The sequence below is a fragment of the Ursus maritimus genome, unplaced genomic scaffold (genome assembly GCF_017311325.1).
Source record: "Ursus maritimus isolate PB19 unplaced genomic scaffold, ASM1731132v1 scaffold_27, whole genome shotgun sequence".
NCBI classification, from domain to species: domain Eukaryota; kingdom Metazoa; phylum Chordata; class Mammalia; order Carnivora; family Ursidae; genus Ursus; species Ursus maritimus.
In genome coordinates, this window is record NW_024425230.1 from 8,787,336 (window position 1) to 8,808,594 (window position 21,259).

General features: G+C 52.2%; 1 protein-coding gene across 1 annotated transcript in view; it reads left to right on the forward strand.

Moving 5' to 3' along the window:
* The first annotated feature begins 338 nt into the window (after window positions 1-338).
* ADAMTS17 (ADAM metallopeptidase with thrombospondin type 1 motif 17) overlaps window positions 339-21,259 on the forward strand; it is a 341,420-nt gene continuing 320,499 nt past the window's right edge. Inside the window, exons 1-3 of the mRNA XM_040642697.1 lie at window positions 339-417; window positions 901-1,271; window positions 11,732-11,897. Coding sequence (XP_040498631.1) covers window positions 339-417; window positions 901-1,271; window positions 11,732-11,897 — 616 coding nt within the window. The remainder of the gene's footprint in view (window positions 418-900; window positions 1,272-11,731; window positions 11,898-21,259) is intronic.

Here is a 21,259-nt window from a genome sequence, read left to right on the forward strand (position 1 = left end):
TAGCGCAGCTCCAGGGGGCTCCCTGGCGCCACCTGGTGTCCCGTTCCCGCCACTGCCCAGAAACCACGTGTAAGAAACTGCTTACAACCTAACTACGCACCCTGGTTTAGACCAGTTCTAGCCAATGGGGGAGGGGGAGGCGGGGCAGGGGAAAGCCAGAGTCCAATCGCCTCCTGTTTTCCGGGGAGAAGGCGGGGCTTGGGATTTACCACGTTGGGTTTGTCCGCAGCGCTAATTACTTTTTCCAAAGGCTGGAGGGCTTCACTCCGGCTGGCGCCGCCGCCTCGCGCGCTCCTGCTCCGCCGCGACCGTCCGGGGGGCTGCTCCTCCCAAGTACCATGTGTGACGGCGCCCTGCTGCCTCCTCTCGTCCTGCCCTTGCTGCTGCTGCTGGTTTGGGGACTGGACCCGGGCACAGGTAGCGCTCCCTCGCCCACCGCCCCCTTCTCGCCCGTGCCTCTCGCGGCCACCTTCCTCCTGCCCTCCCAAGGCGTCCTGGCGGCCCCCGCCTGCCTGCGCGGCCCGGGTCCGGCGGCGGACCGCTGACAGCGCTCGGGGCCGAGGGGGAGCGGGCCGCGGCCGGAGGACCGGGCTCCAGGCGGCTCCCGGGCGGCCGCGCAGCCGCCGGGTCTCCGGGCGCGGATGCCGCGCCGCCGTCCCCGGAGGTGGTCGGGCGGCCGCGCTAGAGCCCTTCCCGGGTGGCGCGGGGCCCGGGCGGAGGAGCTGGCCGGCACGGAGGTGCCGCGGCGAGGGAAGGGAAGGGAGTGCCCGCTCGGGGCCCGTTGTCCCCGTGCTGGCGCGGCGTGCCCAGCGCTGGACCCCGTGCGCGGCGGGCGGCCGGAGGGAGGGCGGGCGGCCGGGCGGGCCCCGCCGCGCTGACGCGTCTCTTCTCTCCCCGCAGCTGTCGGCGACGCGGCGGCCGACGTGGAGGTGGTGCTGCCGCGGCGGGTGCGTCCCGACGACGTGCACCTGCCGCCGCTGCCCGGCGCCCCCGGGCCCCGAAAGCGCCGGCGTCCCCGCTCGCCCCCCGCCGCCCCGCGCGTCCGGCCTGGCGAGCGCGCCCTGCTGCTCCACCTGCCGGCCTTCGGGCGCGACCTGTACCTGCAGCTTCGCCACGACCTGCGCTTCCTGTCCCGCGGCTTCGAGGTGGAGGAGGCGGGCGCGGCCGGGCGCCGCGGCCGGCCCGCCGAGCTGTGCTTCTACTCAGGCCGAGTGCTCGGCCACCCCGGTTCCCTCGTCTCGCTCAGCGCCTGCGGCTCCGGCGGCGGCCTGGTACTGCCTGCGCCCCCTCCGGGTCGGCCCGTCGATCTGTCGTGGCGCCGGGGGTGGTCCCCAGGGCAGGTCGGGATGGGGGTGGCGGCGCCTTGGCGGGAAGTTCAGCCTCCAGGGGTGACCTCCCGCCGTCCGCAGGGAACCTCCCCTCTTCCCGTCCGACCTTCCAGAGGGTCTCTGAGCAAAGAGGGTGCGAGGGGAAGCGTCTGATTGTCCAGTGCCTTCCACTAGCTGTACCGAACCTCTGAAGTGTACGGGGACTGTGCTGTTCTGGGGTTGCATAGGGGGAGACGCAGCAGGCCGGCCAGGGGAGCACAGGTCCGGCGGGGGTGAAACCTGTCAGGCCCCTAGACCCTAGACCAAGAGGCACACTTCCCCCACATTTATTTGCATCTGCACAGGTGTGTTGTGTGCGTGTCATGGGGAACACCTATAAGTGTATATCTCATCTGTTCTTGGAGGTGGGGGTAGGGTAGTGAGCATTCACCTCCTTTCTGTCCTCTTGAGTCTTTCTGTACCTGGAAGAGGAAAGCTTGTTGGGGTCCCCTGACAGGCTACTAACCTTCTCTTTTTAGTTGAACCGTGAGAACCAAGAGAGGGGGGTGTTCATACTCTTGTTCCCTTATACCAGGAGTGGGTATGCGTCTGGCAGTCATGCTCAGCCAGGCTTGAGGGCTGCTTACATTGGTGATAAGACCCTGTTACCGTCCCCAGAAGCTCCCTTGCGGAGGGAGTAGCTGCCACACCCCCCGCACCCTGCCCGGCTACATTTGAAGCACCTGTTCAGTGCTCGGAGGGGCAGGGGGAAGTTCTGGTGCATGTCTGCCCTGCTTGTGCTCACACTTGATCCCTGTACGCTGTGCCCAGGCACATGCTCCTCAGCTTCTCCATCATGCCCCCTGGGAGTGCACATGGCCGGCAGGTGGGCTGCCCCCAGCAAAGCTTGGTATAGGCTCAGAGCATGAAGCGCCCGAGTTGTTTCTGTGTCTTCCGTCCTGATTGGCCTCTGCGGAAGCAGTTTCTGATACTCTTTTGTGTCTGTTCTTCCCTGGCAGAAGAAACTGCTTCCTGCACCTCCGCCTTATCTTGCTCCACCATCTAGAATTCTCTAGCCCTTACCCACATCGCATGCAACAAGTCCTAGAGAATCTGCAGCAGAGCCAGAGAGCCTGGGGGTCCAAGTCTTTATGTAAGACTCCTGCTTTCTTCCCAGCTTCGTAGAGGAACTTCGGGGAGGGGGGGTAATTTCCTGGGATTGGCTTTCACTAGTTCTCCTTGCAGGCCTTTTCTGGGTCCTGATCAGAATGTGATCTACTTTTGCTGGGCTGGGAGAAATTGGCGTCTTCGGTTAAACAAGGAAAATGGACCGTGGAGGCAGCCTGTTAGGAACTAATGTGGAACAGGGGCAGGGAATGTGGGCTGTGGGTGAGGAGGCTTAAGGAGGAGTGAGAAAGGCTCAGATCACCGTAGGACTCGGGTCAAGGCTGTATCATGTTCTGGGAGGGACTGGAAGGCCCACATCATTTTTCCTGTTTTTGCCAAAGTGTTTAAAGTCTAGGTCACATCACTGTACTGTACATGGAAACATCTGAATCCCATTTGCTGCGGTTTGGTGAGTTTCTCTAGAGGTCAGAGTTTATACTTCTCGGTGTAAAGTTTCCAGTGAGGAGCTATCTGTGAAGGAGCTGAGGGTGGAAATCTGGATAACATTGGTTCCAAATCCTCACCGAGTTGAACGCGGGGCCCTCTCACAGACGGCATCGGAGCTGTGCGAGGAGGGTTCACCTGAGTCCTCCCGTGTTCGGGGAGACTGTGCTTCCCTTCGACACCATGTGAGGGCGCTGTGCTTTAGATAACGGAACCCCGCCAAGAGTCTGCGTTCAGCCCGTCCCCGCTGCGGGGGGACCTCTAAGACTTCAGATTCTAAAATTCCTGCAGGAGCGGACGCTTCTGGTGTTTCATCTGCTCTGCTCATCCTGTTGGTGTGACCTAAATGTCGGACACTTCTTCCTGAGTGCCCTCCGCAGAGGGAGGGCCGAAGGCAGGCAGGAAGAGACAGCGTGGTGACTCGGAGTGGACCTCTTGGTCGCGAGGTAGTCCTGAGACATGTCCGGAACGGAAAGCAGCGGGAGCTCGGGCTAGCCAAGTTGGCACGGCACTCTACCTCACTTTGAATAGGGTTCTCCAGCGCGCTCGAGACAGTTCAGCTGGGTGGTAATGTTGTGTTAGTCACTGTGGACTCAGATGGCAGCGCCGGAAGTGGGATGGGGGGTGTGTGCGGGGTGTCTGGCAGGACAGGCTCACCTGCAAGGTGTGGGAGAGGGGCGGTAGCCAGTAGGAGAGTTTTGATGTCCACAGGTGGGAACATTCGCAAGCCGCCTTGGATCTAAAGATCAAGTCGAGCCTGGGGTTGGCAAACTTCTTCTGGAAAGGACCAGATAGTAAATATCTTAGGCCCTGTGGGCCATATGGTCTCTGTCATGGTTAAGTCCACACTGTCCTTTTAGCGCAGAAGTGCCGTAGACAGTGAATAAACAGATGGATGTGGCTTTATTCAATAAAACTTTATTCCGACGTTGAGTAGCAATTAAATCCTGATGCATCAAACATCTCCCGAGGGGCTTAGCGGGGAGTGGTGCAGGGGAACGTGGGCTCTGTTCCCTGTGCGTGGGTCTGTGCCGTCTCCAGAGAGGTGTGGTATCTGTTTAAAGCAGATGCATAATTAGAGTAGATCATTACTTGTTTATGGGGCGTGAAGCATAAATCTCGTGTTCCATTTTGCCTCCGCTGCTTATGACTGTGGGCAGAGGCGTGGGCCTGTGGTGTTCTCCCTCTCCTAGCTTGAAAAGCTGTGCAAGCTGCACTTCTTGGCTCTTCAGAGACCCTAGGTGCAAGTATTAATTGTTTTCTGTTTATGCTTCTTCATTTTATTTACGTTTCAGGGAGTCCTTAGACATTACGTAAGTCTTTGGAAGAGTTTCTATAACCGTGTAATTTCAAAGCAATGAACTTTGGGTATGTGAGGCAGGTATTTCCACCCCCAGAGAATTTATGCAAGTTTGGATCGGCCACCTCCTGTGATGGGGCCAGCTCACGGAAGGCCGGCAGGATTGGAATCAGGTTAAACTTCACCCGAGCAGGCAGCAAAGAGGGAACTTGAACGGAGAGAATGAGGGTCAGTGTCTGAAAAAGTCTGAAATGAGTGGATGAAGGGGCTGTTTTCCATCCCCACACATGAGGCCAGAGAGCAGGGGAGGCTCAGAGCATAAAGGTTTGGTCTGCTGAGCAGTGGCCGTTCTTCCTTAATGAGTGTAAACTCAGCAGAGTCCACCCAGCTGACCCTGTCCCTCCCTTCTGGGCTGAGGCCATGGCCTGCCAGGAGCGCTCGATGAGACAAATGTTGAGATCAGACAGGACACCCGGAGCTCTGGGCTGTGGAACTTTAAGAAGCCATACCCATTTGCCAGGCCACCCCAGAGGGACTGAGAGAAGGTTCCTGGCGTGCTTTCCCTGAAGTCACAGCCACAGTCCACAGGATCCTTGCTTGGAGTCTCTCTCATCCTGGTTGGCCCCTGGGGTTGACCTTATGGCCCAGGCCAACCTGGCTCTGGCCGGTCAGCTTGATTGAAGCACAGGGGGCCAGCTTGGTAGCTGCTCCGGAGCTTTGCAAGAATGCTCATCTCTGTTCCATGGGGGTAGACTGATAGGAAGAGAGTGGGGCTGGGGTCAGACAGTCAGTGAACAGGCAGCTTGCAAGAGTTGGAGGACTTGGTAATCAAGAGGGCAGCCTGTGTTTCCATGACGACTCTGAGGAAGGGGGCAGGTTTGGGAGGCTGCTGTCTCTCCCTTTAGAATTATCAAACTCTCTTTTGCTTGACTATAAAATTGCCCAGCTTTTTAATACAGCATCACTTGATTGCATACAGCCAGACAGGAATCCCCTGTGGCAAAACTTGTACGGTATGGAGACCATTGGGAAGAGAGCATGTAGGCCAAACTACAGTGTCCTGCACCATGATATTGTGAGAAGCACAGAGTCCTACGAGAGTTATCACTCAATGTTACTGAAGAACTCATTACCGTGTAAATGTATTTGGAAAATGCACACACATTTTTAAAGCCTCATAGAAAAATAGTTGAGTGGCTATTAAGGAAAATAAAGAAAATAGGGAAAAGACAATGTGAAGTTTGGAGGCGTGGAGGATTTGAAGGGAAGAACTTGGATGGGAAAATTCTAACGTATCGCACCTCTTCCTCTGGAAGGGTGTTCACGTGGCCTCACAGTGACTTTCTGCCCCCACCGCTAATGGGCACCATGGAGGCCATGCACCTCTCCCCAGCGTCCTACCTACAGTCCGTAACTAGATTTCCACATCGGAGCTTTAATGTAATTGGCAACATCGTGAGAAAAGAAAAAAGTGCAAGATGGGATGATAGACCGAAGATGTTTTAGACTGATTGCATTCTTGGGGTTTATTTCCTGAGCTTTGAAATGCTGCAGCTGCGTGGGTTTGGACGCGTGCACCGGGGCACGGTGTTGCAGCCGGTACGTCGGAGGGAGCCACGCACAGTTGCTGCTGATCCTTTCCCCGTGCACACGTCTGCACGCGTCTGCACGGCCACGTTCTCGTTCTTTAGGAAATGAGGCTGCACGGGCGTTTGGGGCTGTGATCCTAAGTGAGCCACCTCCTCTGATCGGTCCCGTCTGCAGCCCCAGGAGGGGTAAATAACATCAGCCTCGTGTGGCTGTTGATAGAATGAAGTAAGATCAAGTCTGTGAGATCATTTAGGGTGAGCCTGGCACAATAAGGCATTAAAAATACATTTCTTCTGTTGCCCTCTGGGGCCCAGACTTTTCCAGTTATAAATCAACCAATCAGTCAGCGCTGTTGACTAAATGAACAGATCATTATCACACACCTGCCCTGGCTGGGACACTCCGGTGGGTTTGCAGCAAGCCTCAAAGAGGAATACAGTGTGGGCCCTGTCTCAGAAGGCAGTCCAGATTCGCCCAGGAAGGAAGGTACCCTGGCGCCTGCAGGGTGGCTGCGGGGTAGAGCAGGGGTGGCCCTGGGGTGGGGTGGGGTCAGGGAGAAGGATTAGAACAGCAGGGGGTGGGAGTGATGGCAGAGCCTCCAAGGCCAGGTTCTTCCCTAGATCAGGGGCCCACGATGTGGCTGCGTGATGGGGATGGGGGCGGAGATGATTATTTTAGGAGATGGTAGGAGAGGAACTGAACAGACAAGTGTGTGGATTAGGTGAGGCCAGACCCTGGGTACCAACCTAAGGCATTTAGAATTTATCAGAGAGCAGTGGTTCTCCACTTTGAGCTGGCGTCAGCGTTCCCCGGAGGGTTCCTTACTCTCGTCGCTGGGCCCGTCTCCAGAGTTCCTGACCGGTCTGTCTGGGTGGGCCCGAGAACTTGAATCCCTAACAGGTTCCCACGTGCTGCTGCTGGCTTGGGATCACATTTTGAGGAACACAGGTCTCGACGCAATGGGGAGCATTTCTGGCTGTCGACTGGGGGGGTGTCCCTGGTGATAGCAGCATGGGGGCCACTGGAGGAGGGGGGCATTTGGAAGCGTGATGGGACGAGCCTCAAGCCTCGGGTTGTGGAAGTGAGAAGGAAGATGTCTACGCAAGAGAGATTCTGAAGGAAGAGCTGACAGTCTTTGTGACTGACTCTAGTGATCAGAAAGGGGGAGACGCTGGCAGTGACTGGCCCATGTTACAGGGGGACACTGGCTTCGGGAAGAAGACCAAGACTCTGTTTAGGCGCCTGGCATTTGCAGAGGCAGCAGCTGGACTTTGAGAGGGGGCTCTGGATGGCACTCTCGGACAGGGGCAATGGGACTCGGTGTGGAGGCTGGGAAGCCCCTCTTGCCTGTGGGGGTCGGGCGTGCTCCTTCTGCAGGAGCTCCACTGAGGCCCCCCAGAAAGGTGGAGGCAGGTGCAGGAGGGTCTGCCGTCACAGGATTGTTTTTCCTTCTTGGAAGCAGACTTGCTCACCCAGGAAGCAAACGAACAATGCCATTTGCATCATCTCAAACCACCCCCACTAACCCATCTACGGGGAGAAGGCCACCTAGGAGCCACGCCAGTTAACCAAGGAGCCACAGGGGGCTCGGAGGGATCCCCGGGCCCTGAAATTCCAGTGAGGTTGACAGTCGCATGGCGTCATCCCCTCAGACAGGTGTGTTCTTCAGTTCCTGGGCACCCATAGGACAGATATGTGTCTAGAGATAGATAGATAGATATCTGTATGTATATAAACATTATCTTAAAAATGTTTTCTCCATTTTGAGAAGTTGTGCTGATGTCCAGAGGTGATGAAGGTCCATACGTCCTTCGTGCATTTTCCACGCGGCCAGGAGGGCTCGTCGTGCTTTGGAGGCTGGGCTGGCGTTAACGCTACCTGATTTATAATGCTCTCCTAACGCAGTACAGAAATGCTTCAAAGCAAGCACCCAGAACAAAGAGAATCGCGAAGGAGCCACTCAGAACTGTTACGATATCGGGTGATGCCTGATGCATTTTATTGGACACACATTGCTTTGGTAGGATACCACATCTTAGCAACTTGAGATTTCTCTTTTAAGAGCACCGTTTCAGGGAGGATTATTGCATCCAGTCAAACCACGCGGCCTCAGGGCCCCCAGCTCTGTCTGCCACAGGCATCCCTTTACAGCTGTGTGTCTTCAGATGAAGTCTGCGGCCCCTTTCATCTCCCACAACCTCAGGCTCATTGCTGCTGTCCCTCACTGCCATCTGTAGGGCATGGAGGCCTTGGGAAGGACATCCCCGTGTCTCACTTCTCAGGAGCGGTGGTGACTGGAGGAGGAATGCAAGTTCGAGCAGCCCCGCCTAGCTTCTGGGGCCACAGGGCAGCCGGGGGCTAGAAGTCGGGGCAGGGGCCAGAGCCCCAGGGTCAGAGGAAGGTCCATTTCCAACCCAGGCTACTTCCAGACGTCTAAATCAAGGCCGGAGGTGGTCGGCGTCTCTGGCCCCGAGCTAAAAGCTAGCACGACGGTCCTCAACCCTGGCTGCACTTTGAGATCTCCTGGCAAGCTTTTAACACCAGTGCCTGAGTTCCCCCCCAGGGGTTCTGGTTCAGTTGGCCCGAAGTGGGGCCTGGGCATCAGGAGTGTCTCAGATGGCTCTACCGTGTAGCCGGGGATGAGAACCTGTGAGTAAGGTGGACTGCGGAAAGGCCATGCTAGCCCATTCCCTTCCCTTCCCTTCCCTTCCCTTCCCTCCCCTCCCCTCCCCTCACATTTTCTTGAGTAACTCTTACATGGCAGATACTGGAAAAAATGAGGACTCCTTGTGATCCTGTCTCAAAGGAACAAACTATCAGGTTGTGACAAATGCCCCATAACACAGTGGGCAGTGAGGGGCTGCACCAGGGTGCCAAGGGAGGGGGATTCTTTGGGGAAGAAGGAGGAGGAAAAGGGAAGGTCAGGGAAAGATAAGGAGGGCTGGCAAGTGTTTGCCCTGGGGCTAGATGGCACCTCTGTGTGTGTGTGTGCGTGCGCATGCCTGGGGCACAAGTGGCACTTTTCAACAGCACATTTTATCACTGGTACCGTGACGACAGGATGAGCATGAAGGGACACTTCAGGGAGCCTCGTGACAGCCTGGGACTGGGGAGGGGCAGGGCAGGGTTCTTCCCCGCGCTGGCTCCTCAGGGAGAGGGCTGTGCCCGGGCCCGCTCGCTCCTGGGTGCTAGTCCTGGCCACGTCTGCTTGCGAGCCGGGTCCCAGGAGGGTGAGAAGCTGCCGGGTAGACCTCGGTCCGTCCGCGCACGTAGTTACCTTACCACTGTTACCATCGTCCTCCCTAAAGGGGTGGAAGCGGGCTTGTGGGGCCCTGCAAACAAGACCTGCTAAAGCGAAGGGGCTACTTCCGCTGTGGCTTGGATGTGTGCACGTGCAGGCGTTCTCGCCAAGGGGCCGTGCCCCTCTGTGGCCCTGGAGAGAGCTACCCGCCGCCCATCCTTCTATACCGCAGCCTGTGAAGGCAGACACTACAACGGACGGGTAACCGGCTTTGAACGTGCTAGACCCAAGGGGCCTGTGACCCACCACACCCAGAGTCCAAGTTGAGCAGATCCTCCGGGGAGCACGGGGCTCCTTCCACATGGGGCTCATCCCGCGTGCTGTGCCCCACCTGCCAATGTTATTTAGACCCATGGAAGTGTTCGCCACGGTTACTGAGTGGTGTGTTCTGCACGGAGGCTTTCTTTAGGTGCAGCCCCAGGGGAGCTCTGCGTACCGCCCCCCCCCACAGCCACTTTCTGCATCCACTTCTTCTGTCTCCCCAAAGTATCTTCGTTAACAAATTCAAGTTCTAACTTCAAAGGAGAGGGAAGAAAGCCGTGCTTTCCTGCGGGTCATGCAATGCCACTTTAAGACAGTTTTATTTGGGCAGTAAAATCTCTTGAGTTGTTCTTGGCAGAAGTTCTAATGAAATGGAAACCTTGAAATCTGCTAGGAGCTGTAAGTACGGTCTCACCCTGTGTTCTGGGGGCTCGGGGTTGGAGGCGATCTTATTAGTTGATCTGGTTTACTTTGAAAGAGGCGTGGTGTCCAGGCATCCTCTCCGAATGTAGAGGAGATCTGCCATTTGGCTGGAGTGAGGTCTGTCCTTGAGGCCGGAGGAATTGCTGTGCTGGAGAGCAGTGCTGCTCAAAGTGGGGGCCCCGGACCGGCAGCATTAGTGTCACACGGGGGCTCGTTAGAAATGCACATTTTCGGGGCCTACCCAAGACGCTTGGGTGATTTCATGTGCATTGGAGTTTGACAAGCACCGCTTCCGCATGACGCGGCCTTTACAAAAGAGGCTCACGGGGAGAGAGAAGAGATGATGCTCATTTCGGCCGGACGGGTCTGCTTGATCTTTGGAATCTGTTTCGCAAAGGTGGTCCTGGGCCTCCATCCGGAGGAGGCGCCATGGGCCGCACAGCTCAGTGTGCAAACTCGGGTCCTCCTCCAGCCCGGGGCTCAGTGGCATTCCTTGCCAGGAGGTTTACCTTGCTTTGTTAACACCTCAGAAGGGAAACTAGCAGCAGGTATCCCAGGGAAGGAGCACAAGTTAGTTTCATGCCGTCAGCATTGGTTCTAAGGGATGTTAAGAGTTCTCTGTATCATATATATATATATGTGTGTGTGTGTATGTGTGTGCGTATAAATATAAATATAATTATTTTTTTAAAGATTTTTATTTATTTATATGACAGAGCACAAGCAGGGCAAGCAGGAGGGGGAGCCCGATGCAGGGCTCGATCCCAGGACCCTGGGATCATGACCTGAGCCGAAGGCAGACACTTAACCAACTGAGCCACCCAGGTGCCCCTATATTTTAAAATTAATATTCACTCTATTAAAGTGGCCAATTAAAAAACCTAGTTCTTAAATTTTTCCTTCAGTTTACAAGTCACATCCTATTTCTAATCTAGCAAGTTTTTAAAACTCTTTCTTGAAGTATAATTAACAGGTTATATTAGTTTCAGGTGTACAACATGAGTCAACAATTCTATACATTTGCCCGTGCTCACCTAGATAAGTGGGCTCTTAATCCCTTTTATCTGGCAGGTTTTTTGCAGTCCTTTTCAAGGAAGCTTTGGATAATATTTGGCGCCACTTGTAAATTTGGTGATTAACAACTTTTAAACCTTTAAAACTGCCTTGAGAAATTGAACACAGGCAATTTCCTTTTCAAGCTCTTTGGTTGGCTAAGAAGCCCTTTGCGAGTATTTCAGTGATTCCTACAAACCTGATAAGGAGTCCTATAAACGTGGGCAGTCGTAAGTTCTCATACACATTCTAATACTGCTTCTAAGCCTACCAAGATTTTAAAATCACAAATCTAAGTCCATGATGTGCTTTAAATTAGAATCAAATCTAACCCATGGGATAGTCCGTCTATTTCTCTTAAACGCCACAAGTTCTGAAAGAATATACAAATCCCCTGTGACAAAGCTATTGGTGTCACAGGACTGACTCCACCCTCTTTCCTTCTTAATATGCCCAGGGATAAGAAACATTTTCCCCCCCAGTAGGGATGTAATTGTCATTCATCCCCAACACTTTTGGCATTGCCTCCTCCAGTGGACTTTTGGAAGATGATTTTAAAACTAATTTTTAAAAGAAAATTTCTTTTTACTACTAATAAAATAATACATTTCTTTTGAAAGCGAGCCCGAGAAGTGGGTGCTGCTGTATATATCCCTGCACCCCGTGACCCCATGCCCCCCTCCCCAACATAGCCACAGGATGGGATGTTTCAGGCCCCACAGAAGCTCCTTCTTGGGCTCAGTGAATCAGAGATCCCTGCAAAGCAAAAGCCCCAGATGTGAGGCCCAGGCCATAGCCAGGTGGCCTTGCTGCCCTCGGGTTGTCGGGGTCGTGGGTGTGCGTGAGCGAGGATGACTCATATCCCATTTTCCTCTTTCTGGGCAGGTTGGTCTCATCCAGCTTGGGCAGGAGCAGGTGCTAATCCAGCCCCTCAACAATTCCCAGGGCCCGCTCAGCGCACGAGAGCACCTGGTCAGGCGCAAATGGTCCTTGACACCCAGCGCCTCCACCGAGGCCCAGGTCCCTGGGCAGCTCTGCCAGGTTCTAACAGGTGAGTCTGGGAAACATCTCGCTTGACAGCACATGCCATTCGGCCGTTTCACTGCACGTCCCCAGACGCACTGAAGTCCTGTGAGCAAGAACCTACCTTCCCCTGTGTTTTGAGGCTGTTCTGTTTATGGCCCCTAAGGCCACTGCCTTTTCCTCTCTATCTGGATCGTGTTAGCATTTTCTGTGTAGCAGCCCTTTGAAAAGGGAAGGCACGCAGGACCTCATTCATGCAGTGCCTTGGTTGTATAGATCAGGAACGAGTTGAGGTCCCCCACATCTTGATGGCTTCTTTGTTACCCAACCCTGGGTTGGTGGCAGAGCTAGAATGAGAATTCCCTCTGTCCCTGGCCAGAGCTGGCTCTTCTAGATGGGGGTCCCCAGGCCTGGCTGCACCTGGGGGGGCCTCGGAAGCCGTGGCTTCACAGGTGTGCTCCTGATGTGTGCTGAGGTGGGGGAACCACTGCTTTACGCAGTGCCTGGCACTGACCTGTCCCCCAGCATCCTGATCCGGTTGGTCTGGGGTGTGACTGGGGTGTCCAGGTTTTGAAAGGTGATTGTGACAAGTAGCTTGGGGTGAGAACCCAGGGTTCTTCGATTCTGTGCCTCTATTTGAGGAACCTGTGGGTTCACGGTCAGGTGTTGAAGACCGTTTCACGGTCACAGGAACGGACATTGATCTGTCACCAGCAGTCTTCCTGTGGGCGTCCCCTGATGAAGACGGAAAAGCTGCTGCTCACAGATGGCATTTCCTCCTGGGGGGCATGGGACCCCACGGCTGACCTTTGGGAGTTGTGCTTTTATAGTTTAAAGACTTATTTTTGGATAAGGAAATACAGTGTCTCTGTTTGGTATTCCAGTGACGTTGGAAATACATCAGTGATGTGACTCTCCTTTAGGACAGCTTTGGGACATGTGAATAAGCCTCGCAGCTCAGCTCAGTTGTTGCCTGTAGACCTGATCTCATGCAGGTAGCTTCCTTCGTTAGCTGGTCTGCATTCGGCAGGGAGAGGGCGGAGGTGATGTTGCCGAATCAAGGCCGTCTCTGAAACCCCAGCAGAGCTCTGAGTGGTAAATAGAGAATGCCACCATACGGGAGGGTTTCCTCTGCTCCTTCCTTACAGAAGTGGGGGAGGGTGGACCTCAGCATGACATGACTAGTAACTCAAACACACTCTTAAATCGCAAGCAGGGGCTTGTGGGGGTGTTACTTAAACATCAGGCACCTGACAGTCTTGGTGGAACAGTTTTTTAAAAAATCTGCTTTCAAAATAAGTGACCGTTGGTCCTTCTACATCCGTGTGCGTTTTCTGCTCATCCGAATGTATTGTTTCAGAGGCAGGGGGATTATGCCCAGGCGGTGGGTCCCAGGGCTGGCTGTCCATTGGCACCACCTGGAGAGACTTGACAGCTGCTCACGCCTGGGTCCTGTCCCTGAAGAGCTGCTTTCCTTGGTCTCGGGTGCAGTCGTGGCATCTGGTGCCTTCAGATCTCCCCGGGTGGTTCTAACGTTCAGCTGGTGCTGAGAACCACCGAGCTAAGGAGTGTTAAACACGAGTAACAGCACCGGTGGGCCATCGGAAGTGCGTTTTTCAGGTGAGAACCACCAGGCAGGACCCCACAATGAAGTCCAAGGGCAAATACGTCTTAGTCTCACCTTTCCCTCTATTCAGGCCGGCACTCATCAGCGGCCAGTCAGGATCAGAGACCCAGGGGGCTTGTGGACGATATCATGGAATATTGGTCTCATTCCTGCTGCCATCGTCTTTGGGGACATGCCCGATACCCAGGACTGCTGGCAAAATGATAAATTGTGCCCGGGTTTGCATTTTTCTCCCTGAGGCTGGTTTCAAGGCACCCTTTCCATAGAGTGTTTAGCCTGTAACGAAGGAAATGAAATGAACAAAACCTGGGTGGGGAGGACGTGATAGAAATGAAGTTAAAATAAGAGCAGTCATGCAAGAGATCTCTGAGTTTGCTTTAAAAAATCCTCTCCCCTTCACTGTCCCCATGTCTCAGTCATCGTGCTAGAGCCGTGTGTGTACCCAAGCTGGGGCCAGCTCCGACTGTCCTGGGGAGGAACACAGACACCAGAGAAGGGTATCGATCTCCCTTCTAAGTCCTTCTTGCTTTGTGGGAAACACTCTGTAAATTTTGTTGCTGTGTTGAGGAAGACAATGGGCCTTCTAATAGGTTTAGCCAATAAGGCAGTCAGGCCCTATTGACTTCCTGGGAATTTAGGAATTTCATTGAGAAATTGAGAATATCAATTTACTGGGAAACCAGCAAGATGCGTTTTTGGCTTCTTGGAACTAGGAATCAGATGAATCATCCAGGATTTCCTCTGGGCACATGTTCTCTGTGGCTGACCCTGGCTGTCCTGGGGGTCATTGTGCCTTACTTTGGATCTGGTGTTACCCCAACCTTGGACCTGGCCTGGCAGTAACCAGCTGGCTCTTGCCGGTGAGGAGGAGTCTGATAATTCTTCCTCCTCCATGAAGCACTCAGTTTACCTGAGATTTGAACTGTGGTAAGCCACCCTGCTCTACTCAGATAGAGGGACTAGCACAGGCACAAGGCCACCTGGAAGGACCCACCACTGCCTTCTCGTAGATATCCTGAGATTGGATTTCTAGCAGTCTTTGGGGCTCCCAGAGAGAGGACAGGCCGACCCTATTACCTTTATTGCTCCTTATTTTTAGGACCTTATAAAATGATTCATAAAGTGTCACTCCGGATTGGAACTTGGCATGAAAAATATGGCGTCTGCGAGCCTTACTCCTCCTCCTCCTCCTCCTTCACCTCTTCTTCTTCTCTCTCTCTCTCTCTCTCTCTCTTTTTTTTCCCCACAGCACGAGTTTTTGAAGGTTTTGGGGGCAATTCTCAACAGCAAAAGTGATACTTTGGATATTTTGAAACATTTCCCAATTTTGACTTCAAAACTTTTTGTCCGTCTTCTGTGCTTATTTTAACTTCTCCATTCAGATTCAGTTTAGAATCTTCCCATTTTCATGGGCTTTGGTAACAATTCCGATCTCTGTCTCCTCCATCATGGTAGATGTACCATGTGGATGGTTGAGGCAGGTGGCAGATTATTAGAACTAATTTCCTATAAGACACTGTCAAGTGAGGAACCCTGCCGTGTTTCGGTGTGCTCATTGTAACACAAATATGCCGTCCGACAATGGCGCCTGCGAAGACATTGATGTCTCCTTCCCGTTCTGTTAAACGATTGTTTTAGAAAACCATTGGTGGTTATTTTGTAGTATTGTTTGATTCATTTATACCATCATAAAGTGAGTTTTAGTGAGAATTTAGAGGCTGCCGTAACTCTTTCAGAAATTGCATATTGCCAATTGATGCAATAATTTGCCTAACAGTTGTATATATGATCTGTAACAAATCATTGGTTGGGACTCGTGTTTTGTGTCCATTAAGATTCCTTTGGTTGGAAATGACAAATCAAACTGGCTTAACCACTCACAACATCACCGCCCCGGGCTCGTGGAACTGAGGAGCAGAGCGGGAGGTTGGGCCTCAGGTAGGCTTGGCCAGGCTGGGCTTCTCGACAGCTGTTTCTCTCTCTGACAGCCTGTCCTCAGCTGGCTTCTCTTGTAGTGACAAAGAGGCCGCGAGGCTCAGGAGATCAACTCTACTGTTTGATCGGGAGTTGAGGTGGGTTGACCTGGATTGCAGCTTTACCTACTTTCAGTTCTCCGCTGGTTTCACGTGTCTTGAGGCAGGACCGGAAGAGCTTAGGTCCCAGTCCCCATGTCACCGTGGAGGTATCATTCTGCTCTCTGTCCTTGTCCTGACTTCCTGCAGGTCACCATACTCGCTAAAGCTCCAGTGGAGCGGATTCAGGGCGCCCCTGCTCCAGATCCAAGCCACCCTTTCAGCTCACATGGTTGATAAGGATTTGGCTGGTTCCTTCTGACTGCCACAGAGTTCTATCTGCTGCTGCTTCCACTCCCCATCCCACCTGTGCTGCGGGGAAACATGTGGCTGCCAGTCTTGGCTCACTTCGAAGGGCTCAATCCCTCTGAGCTTCGGTTCTACTCTCAACTTTATCGAGACCCCGGCTCTCCAGTGGATTAAAAAAAAAAAGGTGTAATAGTTTACACAGTGTTTGTTGCTGTGGTTGTTTTAGCGGTAGTGACGGCGTTCCATGTTGTCTACATCTCAACTAGAAGAGGAGCCCCAAATAAATGGAATTAAAAATGCTACTTGAGTTTCTCCATCTTAATATCTTAAGGATTTATTTACAGAAAAAAAAATTAACTCTAAAAACAGACACCATTATTTTAAGTATTATTCCAGGGGAAAGGAAGAAGAATAGTGCTAGAAGCCTGACTCTGTCTTTCTTGGGTGTGACCCCAGAAGAGTCCCTTGATACCTCTGCGTGTCTGTTGTAATTTGTTAGGGCTGCCGGAACAAAATACCCCCATGTGGGTGGCTTAAACAGTAAGCACTTATTTCCTTACAGTTCTGGAGGCGGGAAGTCCAAGATCAAGGTGTTGGTAGGGTTGTTTCTCCAAAGGCCTCTTTCCTTGGTTTGTAGATGGCCGCCTTCTCCATGCATCCTCACACGGTCTTCCCTCTGTGCGTGTCTGTGTCCTAATCTCCTGTTCTTACAAGAACACTAGTTATATTGGATTAGAGCCTATTAATGGTGTCATTTTCACTTAATTACCTCTTTAAAGACCCTCTCTTCAAACATAGTGGTACTCTAAGTTGCTGAGGGTTAGAGTACACAATTCAGTCCCTAAAAGCCTGTGTTTTCTCATCTGTAACATTGAAATGATGATGCCGGTCTTGTCTGCTTCTCAGGGTTGTTGCTGAGGGGGACCACGCAGATGAGGGATGATGTGATCCTTCCAGCCACGTTATGGATGGGGGGTGGGGCATATTCATGAGAACACTCACAAATGCCTAAAAGGTAAAAAAACAAATTTAGGAGAAATTAGAAACAGGCTGTACAAAGGGACCCTTTCTGTAAGAATAGAGGTCCTAGCTGGCTCTTCATCTGTTCACATATATTTCTTGCTAAATACTGAAGAAGCTACATAGACTCAGACAAGGTAGAAAGGACTGAGCCACTCTGACCCTCAGTTTCATCATCTGCAGCTAAGTAACGTCATCTATCTCGTAGGGGTTTTGTGAGTGTTACAGGAGATAATGCACAACTTGTCACTTAGCCGCTAACAAATTTTAGCTATTGTGGCAGCTGCCGTGCTTGTAATTATTATTTGTACCCCCATTCTTCATCCTCAGGGGACCACTTCAGTGCCTTCATTCTGTATTAAGTGGGAGAGAAAGAGAAACCCTACAGGGCACTGAGCTAGGAGCTGAAAGCTCTCATTATTCTTCTTGAATCTGCCATTCTTGCCTCTTGAACAAATCCGTAACGAAATCAAGGAATCTTAGTGTTTCTAGACCAGAAGTTGCCCTTGGAGGTCATATGCTTACATTTTTCCTCTTGTTTTTCATTTATTTGGCCATTAAGTATTTGTTGACCCCCTGGACACGGGGCACACTGGGGTGAGCTGGACACAGCATGGCCCCTGCCGCCAGGGAGCTTATGATTTGATGGGGGAGACAGACAGCGTGGAAGTACACACGTGTGGCGGGTTTAAATTGTTTTTAGTTCTGAACTATTTCAAACAAAACAAACAAAAAGGCAAAAACAAAAACGACACATGAAAGAAAAACCAGAAGTCCATAAACCCAGCATTCAGACTTAACCCATATTAAGATCTACTGTATCTGCTTCAGAACTTTTTTCTTTTTTGAGAGAAATGACTACTTATGGGTATGACTTGACTGTCCCCTGTCCCTCTAACTTACTCCCCAGAAGAAACCACCATCCTGAGGGATACATTCAAGACCCCCGGTGGATGCCTGAAACCACGGAGAGTACCAAACCCTGTAGCTACTATGTTTTTTCCTACACGTACATATGTATGATAAAGTTTAATTTATGTATTAGGCATAGGAAGGGATTAACAGCAACAATAATAAAATAGAATGATTACAACCACATACCGTAACTGAGTTATGGGAATGCCTTTCTGGCATGTCCTCAGTCACCTCCTTGTCACTTTGTTGCCCTGAGCTCTGTCTTAGGGATCTTCTACACCCCGCAAAGCACGACTAGGCCTGCATTCAGCACCCCGGGCTGTTCTTTTCTTCCTAGCCTTGACCACCCACCACCCCTTTGACATGAACCTTCCTGTTCTTTCCTCGGTGTTTTGTTAACTTTTTTTTTTTTTAATGTATTAGGTCTCTTTTTATTCTGTATTCTGAATAATTTCTTCTCGTTGGTCTCCCACTTCACCAGAAGTCTCTTAAATGGGCTCGAATCTCCTTTTAATCTTTTTTTTTAAAAAAAGATTTTATTTATTTATTTGACAGAGAGATAGCCAGTGAGAGGGAACACAGGTAGGGGGAGTGGGAGAGGAAGAAGCAGGCTCCCAGCAGAGCAGGGAGCCTGATGTGGGGCTCGATCCCAGAACGCCAGGATCACGCCCTGAGCCGAGGGCAGACGCTTAACGACTGAGCCACCCAGGCGCCCCCGAATCTCCTTTTAATCTAATCATTGTGTTTTCAGTTTTCGTGTTTAGCCTCTACGCTTCTGGAAGTTATATTTGATTCTTTTCCAGTTCTGCCTGTCTTTTTCATAGTGTCCTATTCTTTTGTTGTGACTTTACCCTTCCTTTATCACCTTGGGTATTTCACCCTGATTTCTTTGAAGTCTTCTTTGAATTATTCCACCCTTTAAGTTTCTTGGGGTGTAGGTCTTCTGTTTGTCCTATGGGCCCACTCTCACACTGGACCATTTTCTTATGTGGATTGTGACTTTATACTCTGAGCTCAGCGTAGGCTGCTGTGTCCCTCCCTCCTTCTCTGGGGGAGTGCTCTGTATGCTGGGTTATGGAAAAATCTCTACTGAGTAATTTCACATGTGCTTCTGTCGGATGCCCCAGGACTCTTTCACAAGCCCAAATGTGATTTCTACTTTAACATTTATTCCTCAGTGAAGCTGTACCATGAGAATGACATGTGTTTGTGTATAGCACAGGCTGGGGCAACTTACCCCCAAGACTCTGCCTTCCATTCCCCTGGCATTCAGAGTTGTGAACAGAGACAAACTTCTCTGAACTTCCCCGTGCCTGTGGGTGCAGGTCCCCTGCCCCTCCGGGGTCCTAGCCACATCTCTTCTCTCACGGTGGCAATGTAACACTGGCCCCTCACCCTTTAGGCCAATGTTTGGGTCACATGTCTTCCAGGTCACCGACGCCTCAGATCATTCATTAACTGTTCCAGGTATGAAATTTCTCAACCTCTCTGTGCCGTCCTTGATGACAGGGACCTTTCAGAGGCGCTGCGGTGCTGGGGCCCACCACCTGGGGGCTGCAAGGGTGGATGTCTCCGTGCTGTTCAGAGAACCCAAGCAGGCCGTCCCCCCGCTGGAGAAGCCTCCCCCACTGCTCTTGGTGCTTCAGCCCCTGCTCCTCGTATCAAGGGCACTCCTTCCCCTAACATTGTTCTTTAGGGGAGGGCAGGCTTCAGAAACTACTACTGGGGGACGCCTGGGTGGCTCAGTCGGTCAAGCATCTGCCTTCGGCTCAGGTCATGATCTCAGGGTCCTGGGATCAAGCCCCGTGCAGGCTCTGTGCTCAGGGGGGTGTCTGCTTCTCCCTCTCCCTCTGTGCTCTCTGTCTCAGATAAGTACATAAATGAAATCTTAAAAAAAAAACCCTACAACTGGCTCTGGAAGGTTCCAGCGCCAGTGTTAGCCGGCGGCTGAGTGCGGATCCGGCCTGGAAGGCCGGGGAGGGGGGCAGACGGACCCCCGCCTCCTTTGAGGCTGGGGATGCACAGCCACATCTCCTGGCTGCCTGGTGCTCGCAGGGGGCACTTTTGAGATCACCAGATAAGTGTTTCTTGGACTTCAGAGTCTTCCTAGAAAAGCCCACGGGGCCCCTTTGGCATCCTGAGTGTTTAGGAATAATGGTTTCAGCATTCGCTCTTGTGTTCCGACTTCATTCTCCCCAGCTCGGGGGGAATCTCCGATCCTGCCATTTGCTTTATATGAACCATGTGTTCATCCAAGTCCCTTTGATCTCATTTTTATTTCTTTTTAAGACAAATGACTGAAGAAATCGTTCGGATTTTTGTTTGGGGTGTTTGGGTGGGAGGGAGGATGCTTGGTAATCGCTCTTTGGAAAGAATAAAATTAAAACCCAGTAAACTCGCTCTATAAAGTCATCATCATCCTTCTAGTATTATTATAATTATTGCCATTATTATTCCCCGAGGCTGTATAACTCCGTGGCTTTGGAGCCTGTAAGACGCTGTGAAATGGACACTGGCCGCCCACGTGGTCTGGGAGGGAGTGCAGCCTGGGGCAGGGCCTGGTGGCTGTGGGCAGGGTCTCACGCTGCTTCCCAGCATGCAGAGACGCTCAGTGTCCACGGCTCTCTTACCCCATGTTTCCTTATCTGTAAAAGAGAGGTAGTACTTTTCTCAATATCTTCGTTTCACCAGGTAGCTGGGAGTTAAATGAGCTAATGCCAGTGGGTTTTCATTAAGTAGAAAGTATTATTGAAACACAAGGTGTCGTCATCTCTTTATGGAAAAGGTCCATCGAGTGGGCTCTCTAAAAGCCAGGCCTCAGAAGAGGGCTTGAGTATAGGTGGTTGGTTTGAGAGAGGGAGGAGTCCCAGGAAGGAGGAGGCAGAGATGGGGAAGAGCAGAATTCGATGGAATCCGGTGGAAACTCCAGCGGAGGGCGAGTATGCCAAGGTTATTGCTGTGGGCAGCAGAAGCTTGGTTCCTACAACAGGCACTCTGAAAAGGACATGGAAGCTGCCAGAGCGGTCTCAAGGATGCAGATGGTGGGGAGCTGGGGAGTTATCCAGTGCCTCTTGTCTCCCAGATTGCCAGCTGCTCTTGTGTAAGCCAAGCAGGCTTTGTAGGTATAAGAGCCTGCAGAAAAGGAAAGGCCAGGGTCATATGCTTGAGGAGGGGCCCTGTTGGCATGAGCTGACCATCACAGTGGTAGCAGAAATTGGGGTGACAAGGAGGCCCTGCAGGTGTCCTGGCTGGGGGACAGCACACAATGGGAGGGGCCCCTAACCATTTAAAAATGTTAAGAATTAAAGAAAGCTTGTTACCTTCTAAAAATTCCTGTATATTCAGTTAACAGAATTCTTCCTGCATGGATAATCAGTTGATCTGTGGTATATTCCCCCCTTCCCTCTTCCATCCTTCCTTCTTTTAAAAAATTTGGTCATTCAGCAAAAGCAGCCCCGAGATCTCCAAAGGAGTGGATGGAGCATTGCACACATGGGCCTCCTGGAG